The following is an 8,660-nucleotide window of genomic DNA, read 5'->3' on the forward strand; positions in this document are numbered from 1 at the left end:
TTGGGCCATTAGACTTCCCTTCCCATTCATTACCCTCCTCTTCTCACTCTCTCTTCTCCCCCCCACCCCCATACAAATCAGTTTAATCACCTATATAATCATCATTGTAATTATTCTAGATTGTCAGGTTCTAGCAGACCCGTGGGGATGGCTCCTTGTGCTAAGGCCCTGGACAGACCGTGAAAAAAGACTGTCCCTGGCTTGAGGGAACTAAACCTAGAATGAGAAATGTGTTTTACTTGTATAACAAGTACCAGTCACACCACCGAGTTGTTTCTGGGCATTGTAGCGGTGTGTGGAAGACAAGAAAGCTGCCTGTATTTCAGTAGAATAATTTTACAGGTACTTTTTTAAGGTCGGTTCCAGGCTGAATCCTGGAAACTTTGGAGATCGGGGTCATCTCCAGACGAGCACGGCTGTGCAGTATGTGGCACTGCAGACATGTCTGCTGTGTCACATACTGCACATTCAGCTGTTCTCTGCGCTGCAAGATAGCAGCATGGGTGGGTTTTGACCCTGGGAGATCCTGGGGTCAAAAAAGAAAAGAGAAGTGGGGCAGCATGTGCTGCCCAAAACCAGAGCCTGGCTGATGAGCCATACTCCAGCTGCTGGCCAAGCTCCAAATATCAGTATCGCTGCAGCCCCGGAGGCCCCCAGGACCCCAGGTAAGGCTGCTGGGGTCAGCCCAGCGCTGCCTCCCCTATCCCACTTGGGGTAACCTGCCGTGTGCCAGAGGGCACATGGCACAGGCATTCCCTAGGGACAGGTAGCACAGCACAACGTGTTACTGCTTCTTGCCCCTGGGGAAACGAACATCCACGCTTGTGTGGACAGGGCCCAGGTGGGCAAAATAGTATCTGCAGGAAGTAAACTATCGGACCCAGAAGCAGGGGTGGCTTGAAAGCTGGGCTTGCCAAGCTCTCGGGAAGGTAGGTTAGATGGAGACGGTTGATATTCTCTTAGTACGCTGTGCTCCACCTGTTAAGAATAAGCCATATTTTGTGTTTGAAAAGGCTGCACGGCCTTGCTGTGTTCATGTTGATCCCACGCCCAAGAAGAAAAAGTTACTCGGCTGCTAAATCCTAACCTGGCTGCATCTGCTTAGAGCAGTGACTGTGAGTCTTTCAGAGTAACTCATTGGCTTTGCACATTTTAAAACATATTGTGCTTTAGTGTTGCATGTCCTATTGGATGTGGAGTATTAAAGCTGTAAGCTGTGTACTGATGGTAACTCTTTTTTAACAGAATAGTCTGATTACATTTCTAACGGACTCATGCTGCAATTTCACCATTTCATTGTTGTTATAGGATTGTGTCTGGTCTAGAGAGTGGAGGTGGGACTGGAGCTATGCAGACTCTGAAAGAAGATGCTAACAGCTCAATGCAGCTAACAAGCTCAAAGGCAACTTGCAGAGCAGAAATATAAATGGAGCTGGCCTAGATAGCCTCCTCCACCAAGCGACAGGAAATAGATGGTGTTGCCCCCCATTGGTAAAGGTGGGATGCCACTGAGTGGCAAGGAGTTCTGCAAGATAACTACTTGCTGTGTAAGAAGTACTTCCTCGTTTGCTCTAAGCCTGCCTTCTTATAATTAAAACAAACAAACAAACAAAACTTCCACTCTGTCCTCTGTGGACAGTTTCCAGACTTTCAGTGCATTTTTGAATTGTTTAGAATTTTTCAGGCTTTTTGTCTTGGGGTTTTAGACCCTTCAGCAGTCGCATTTCCCAGACCCACTCTAACAATAAAGGCTAGAAACCCTCCTTTTGTTTTTCTAATGAAAGCTGAGATTCTCGTGTAATTAGAGCCTCTGTTCCCAAAGTCCTCTAATTGGAAACAACAAATATTATGAGACTCGTCACAAAGGCGAGCAGTGCCATTTTAATAGAGCTCTCTGCTGGGAGGCTGAGATTCCTTAGTGAATTTCCTTTTTCTGGCCCATTAGTTTGAGTGTATTTAATTACACATTTGGCGGAGACAGGCTTAGGAAAGCAACTTTGTTCAGTTCATAGTTCATTTGCAGGAGTGTTGTTCCTTCTCTTCTTTGCAAAATAATCTGCAAACACATGCACAAAAAGTCTTATAATCACATCTGTAGATTATGGCTCTTCTGGGCAGCTGCCATGACAACCAACTATATATGTGGCTGGTCAAGGCCTCTCCTTTTGTCTTGAGCCTTGAAGCTGCGTTCGCTTGCGCACTATTTACGTTGTAATGTGTCTCGGTGCACAGTTCCAGCTGTTGCAACTTAAACGCAAGACTGTTGCTATGGTGATGGTGCACTTGATAGAAGTAGGTCATGCTAGTGCCATTTCCAGCGTGCGTTGATAAAAGCATAGTTTGGGAGCAGTTCGGGTGACGATAGGAAGCGTAGCCATCTAAGCACCTTCCCTTGCATTTGGAGAGGGAAGAGGTGGGCACTGTAAATATAGTGAACGGGGCTAGGGTCATAGTTGCAGCCACTTGAAATTCTCCTTCCCTTACAGGAAGGGAGTTATTTGTGTATGACGGGATCTCTCCACTCAATGGGGTTGAGTCTGCCAGGCAGGAAATCTTCTGCAGATGAAATGGGAAGTTCCAGGACTTCATAAAATCACTGCTCTATCGTACTTTGTAGTTCAACGAAGGACATGAAGCTGGCATCAAAATGAAATTAAGCTATAGGTTTCACAGAGTCTTAGGGCGGTGATTCACCGAAGGTAGGGCCAACTGGGATTTAGGCCGCAGCCAGAATTTGAGTCACTGGGCAAATAAGACTGCAAACCGGTTTAGAGAACCACGTCCCGAGGAATGATTGCTCTGTTGCTCATTAGTGTCTAAAGGAGGTTACCAAAATAAACTCCGCTGGAAGCTAAAACTGGGGGGCAAAGGTGAGTTTTCAAAAACACGCTCTTACAAAGCCTAAGACCAATAGGAATGTTTTCACGATTGATTAAATAAACTCCAAATAAATGGCTGGCTTTTCAGACCAACCTTCCCTTACTAGCAATGCAGTACTGAGTCAGACGGTGAAACTAACCTCACGGATTTATATTTCTTACCTGTATACTGCCAAAGGAGTGCCTTACTCGGGTGATGCCGGCACTAAGGGCTAGTGTGGGTCCCTTGTTTTTGCTGTGAAACCTTGATTGAGGTGTTGCACCATCAGTCTCACAGGACTGTCGGAGTTTGGGTATTTGCAGTCTGTCCTGGAAAAGCAAATTGGATTCTTCTTATTTTAAGCTGAGGGGTGGTGCTAACGTACTAATTAGGTGAAAAACTTGCAGGACAGAATTAGTTGTTAACCATATTATGAAGAGTGCTCTTTTCCTGGCCATGCCGTTCCCAAGCAAAGTGTTTCATAGCCTGTACTCTGTCTACTTAACTTCTGCCCGGATATTCATCCAACATGTTTAGCTGATTAGACGGAGGAAAGGCCTCCTTTGAGCCCCACTCGCTCTTAATTGCTTTCTGCCCCTCAAACCCACATCTCTATTTACAGTAACTATTGTGATGTTTTCAGAGCAGCTATCCACTTAGCCAGTTTGAGTAAATATTTCAGTAAGTCATACTTCTGCATTTCTTTTTTCTAAAAGCAGATCTGTGGGCCATACCATGAAGAATTGATCAAAAATAGTTCATGCCCCTATTTAAAACTCCCTTCCTAGACTTGTATTCATCTGCAGTCTACTTTTACGAACTGGATCAATCCCTGGGTCTGTGGAATGCGTGTTTAGATCTGAAAGATGAGTACGCTCCACAACATGACAGCAATTAAGCTGCCGAGTGGCAAGGAAAAAGGCTGGCTGTTTTGAATGATGAGGTTGTAATATCTCTCGTTCTAATCAGCCTTTGCTAATTGGATTTTTAGAGCAATTAAAAATGTTAAAACTTTCTGAGAAGCTTGAAATGACTCACTTTTACTGTTTGTTTTAACATTGGTGGTTTATTGATGTTAATTGATTGTCTTGGTCATTTATTGGGGAGTAATCTGAGGTGGTCCAGTTTGAGTGTTATCCTGGCTGCTGTTATCTAGCCATTATGAATGAACACCAGTCCAGGAAGGGAGATATATTTTTTTTTAAACAGGGGTGTGAACTATTTCACTTGCTTAACTCTTTACAGCATGGCCTATAGACTGACTTTCCTTCTTTTGTCTTTTTAAAAAGACTAGCATTGTTAAAAGTATTACTGAAACATTTACTCAAGTGGGCAGTCTGGCCCAGACAGAAGCAGTGCTCTCATATGGGGGAAACTTTTTTCATTTAAAAGATGCCATTCACCCTGAAGGCAGCTGGTTTTCTTCATAGAAAAGTGCAATCAGTGATTCCACAAACAAACTCATTTGAGTGAACAAGGATGAGTCTACAATGACCCTAGTAGCTTAGCTTAACATGCCCTGAGCAGCAAAGTGGGTGAAATTTTTCCCACGAGGGGTAAGGACGCAAGCCTGTATCAGTGAGGTCGCTCTGATTAAAATATAAAGCAACAAATCTTTCCAAAGCAGTAGCCTGTTTTACTGCTTCCGTTTGTTGGTGTTGGCAGCTAATTCCCCTACTAAAATTTCTATTTTAGTTATTCTGAGGAGCGTAGGTGTAACCAGAGAGTGGATGCGGCTGGTATATATCATTGTCAATTGCTGAACCCCACAGCAGCAAGTGGTATAACGGGCTATGCTTCCTGTAGGAAACTGCTGCCGTCTTTCAGCTCCAAACTGGATCTGACCATTAGCCCAGTGTCCCGTCTCTGGGAGAGACCAGGAGCAGATAGGAAGGAGCCCCAAGATGGGCTGTATTGAGAAGAATCCTGATACGAGGTACCAGAAGGGTGACTGAGGCTCAGGGCAGTGAAGTGTCTTGTGTCCTAGCCCTGTCTATTGAGACATGCTGCCCCTCCTACCTTACCCTGGCCTGACCAGTTGGTGGCATGCTGACGTGCTAAATCTATTGAAGGTCAGCTTATTTTCATTTTGCTTACTGTAGTAAGTTGTGGATTCTTATTTGTCTCGATATCCTCTTTAAAATCCTGTGTCATTAGGCAGTCTCATGGCAGTGCTCCTGCAGTATTTGTCTTCTGAGAACAGGCAATTTTCTCTTTTTGAATGCTGGTTCTTTCCAGACAGCTGTCATGCCCTGGTTCACATACAGCCAGTCTTTTAAAGAAAGCCTCTTGAAGTGGGAGAAATTGCAGAAATTGTTAACGTGTGCGCGCACACCCTATCCCCAACAGTTGCAAAAACAACTTTTTGGGAGGCTTCTTGGTCTTGTTTTGTTTTTTGAGAGAGGTCTCATGCAACCCTGCAGAGATCAATGATGTATTTGGCAGGGTAACGACATGCTTATAAACAAGTCGGAGGGAAACTGAGACTGTTGTATGGCTTCTCTGTCTCTGCCTCCTGGAAGCTAGTAGCAAAACCTTCAGCCTTGCTCTAGTGCGTTTTTAAAAAAAGAAAAGAATAGGAAGATGCACATCTTGACCTTAAGTCATTGGGGTTTTGTTTAATTGTCTTAAAACTACTGTTTCCAGAGCTGTGAAGAGCTGACGGGTTTAAGAGGCTTTGTTCTTGCTTTTGTGGTGTTTGTTGGGGTTTTTTATTGGACATTTTTAATCTGCCCTGTAGAAACTGGACTAAGTTAGTAAGCAGCTTAAGAATCAGCCTTGCCTGTATTAACCACTGAGCAAGGATTCTTAGAAAGTTCACTTAAAACTGTGATATTCCCCCATACCATTTCTTTTCTTGCCCCTCCCCACCCCAAAAAATAAAGGTTGCTGAAGTAATCAATAAGGCAATCTGGGCAAGCTTCACAATAGGCTTCAGGTCTCAACAATTGCAGCTGGCTTTTATGTGGCCAGTAACACTAGAGGCTAAGCGTACTACATCCCTTGGTTGGTTGGAGTTGATCTTTGTCTGTCTCAGACTTTTGAGCTGTAACTTAAAAATGAGGTGAGGTTTCTTCTTTGTCATGTGGGTGTTTCCCAGAATAGCTTCTGATTGGGAACTTAGAAAGCCTTCAATTTTTTTTTTCTTCTACTTGGCCTGTTTTCAGGTTGCAGCTGCTCCCTGGTGGATGCCTGTTAAAGGAGCTAATTGGAGGCACCCAGAAGGTCCTGATTCTAATATCTCGAACAGGTGAGCCACAGGTGGCCATTCAGTTTTAACTTCTAAATTTCTGCACAAACGTGGCACGGGGGCGGGAAAGGTTATGAGGTTGTAGCTGGGCCTAGTTGCTTGCTACTCTTCTCTTCTTGCTTCCTGTTTTGGCCTTGTATGATTCTTTTTTGCACGTCAAATAGATGCAGTTGGGTATGTTTAAGCACGTGGCCTAAGTATTAGTCCTTGGCATCACAAATGTGCTAGGCACTGTGACTTAGTGTGAGTAGGTGTGCTGGAGATGATAAATATTGATTGGTTTAAGGCCTGTGTATTTGAGAGAGCAACTTTATCCTTGTGATGGACTATGGCTGAGATCTAATGATCTTTTCTTACCTTCTTCCCCTTCGTAAAAGAGTTGCCTGGAGTGCATCTTCCTGGATTGGGAATGCAGAGGGTGTTGGTCTGATAGGGGGAAGTCAGTGGGATATAAGTGGCTTAAGAACCAATAAATAGAGTGAAATGGGAGCATGTTTTGCTATGAATAACCTTTAGCCAATTCTCCAGGTAGACAAATTTGAGCTACCCAGCAATGGACATTCATGTTTACATGTCTTTTTTTTTTCTTTTTTTTGGTGCCTAATGATGAAGCATTAGCATGACTGCACTGACAAATTTAGTGTGAAGTTCAAAACTGGCTTCGGGTCACTCCAAAAAAAAAGACACTTCAGCCTAGATAGGGCCGATGCTGACATATTTCTCAAGTCCCTTAAGGACAGGGCAGCGTCACTGTAACATCATACCATGGCTGATTCTCTTAGTAACAAGTCCATCTTCTACTCTCCAAGGGAGGAGAAAAGAGAACTGTTTGAGGCAAAAATAGAGAAGAGTGTGTCGAGATGGGGAGAGAGAGATTAAGGTCATGGCCAACAGCACTGGAAACCTGCTGTCTGAGCCTTGCGTACTTCGTGAGCATGGTACAAACCTGGGCTAGAACAGACAGCTGACTAACCTTTCCACTGAACTTCCTGTCACGCAGCTCAGAGGTGGAGAAACGGATAATTAATGGTGACTAGTTGAGGTGTGAACTGGTGGTGGGAAAGTGGAAGGGAAGATGCCTACAGTAACTTGTGCAATGAGCAGGTGTTTGTGTCAGAACCCTCATGTCTTAGGATGGTCCCAGAGTATCTTCTGTAATATTGTGACCAGGAAGAATGGGGACGTCCCACCTTTTTGGGACCCTAGCATGGTCTCGTTGGGACAGGAAAGACCAATAATAAGAGACCGAGCCTGAGGACAAAAGCCAAGAAACTTTTTGTAACGGCCACAGTAGAAACGAGCCAGAAGCCCCCCAAAACTTGCCTGTCAAACTGTTGCAGTCCCAGAAAAGGGGCTGGATACTAGTGCAAGGGCTGCCACTATTCTTCCCCCTCCCCTCCGTAAAGCAGGAAATATCTCTAAAAGATTTGAGGAGGCTAGAAGAACAGATGAGAGAAGTACTTCAAGGTAGTGCAGAGAATCCTCACAGAACCTGAAACTATTTTAAAAAAAATCTGCAACTGAACCCGCTGGGCAGAGCAGTTGCCTGCTCTTGCTCTGAGTTACTTAAGGTGGAGTCTAGTACAGAAACGTGTCCTAATGCTTCAGTCTTAAAGGTCTGAACCTGTGAAGATCTGAGTACCTGCATTCTTTTTTTTTTTTTTTAAAGTAAGCCAGAGGGATGGGTCACTTACTTTTTGGGACCCCCTGAATCCACGGTTCTGAGTTTAAAGGGAAAATGCAGGTGGAAGCTGGTTAAGATGCACAGTTGAACTTACCATGGTTCATATAAACTTAATTCCTTCCTACTCCAGTTCCAGTATTCGCCATTCCCCTCTGTTTTGCATTTGTTCCTCTTGTTGACTGCCTTGCTGCAGCATTTCCTTTGATAAACTTTTGTCTTTCAAATGCTAACCTGCCACCTAGTTCAATTTTATGTGGTGCACAAAGGCTATAAACATGCTATATGTGACCTGGTGTGGCCAACTCTGTTAATGGCATGGTCTCAGAACTTCATCAGTGGTTGCTCCTTAAGGAAACAATCCTCCAAGCCCAAAGGGAGGTAATCCCAACATGGATCCAAGGGAGCAGGAGGGCACAAGCCCCCATGGCTCACCAAAAGCATCCAGGAATGTCTCCTAGCTAAAAAGGAGGCGCACACCCAATGGCAGGGGGGGCCATGACCAGGGAGGACTACACTGGGGCTGCAGGGGGGCAGTCAGGAAGGCCAAGGCATAGATGGGACTGGGACTAGCTTCCCGGATCAAGGACAACAAGAAGTCCTTTTTTAAATACATAGGGGGCAAAAAGAAGGTACCAGGTAACATGGGGCCCCTACAAGACACCTTAGGAAATTTGGTCATCACACCAGATGACAAAGCTAACCTATTTAATGACTTTGCCTCCATTTTCCTGAGCAGGGACCGGATCAGACCCCCTCAGGCCCCAGGGGAGGCACACCTAGGCCAAGGGTCAGTGAGGATCTAGTCAAGAAACTTCTGGAGGGACTGGACGTATTCAAGTCAGCTGGTCCGGACGATCTCCACCCCAG

The 8,660-nt window shown here is 44.8% G+C and overlaps 1 protein-coding gene across 1 annotated transcript in view; it reads left to right on the forward strand.

The window, feature by feature from the left end:
- The window catches only part of SUMF1 (sulfatase modifying factor 1), a 93,333-nt gene that overhangs the window by 30,294 nt on the left and 54,379 nt on the right, over positions 1 to 8,660 (forward strand). The window contains exon 4 of the mRNA XM_019504710.1: positions 6,027 to 6,109. Coding sequence (XP_019360255.1) covers positions 6,027 to 6,109 — 83 coding nt within the window. The remainder of the gene's footprint in view (positions 1 to 6,026; positions 6,110 to 8,660) is intronic.

Source organism: Gavialis gangeticus, unplaced genomic scaffold (genome assembly GCF_001723915.1).
Source record: "Gavialis gangeticus isolate Ggan-Ray unplaced genomic scaffold, GavGan_comp1, whole genome shotgun sequence".
Taxonomy (NCBI): Eukaryota; Metazoa; Chordata; order Crocodylia; family Gavialidae; genus Gavialis; species Gavialis gangeticus.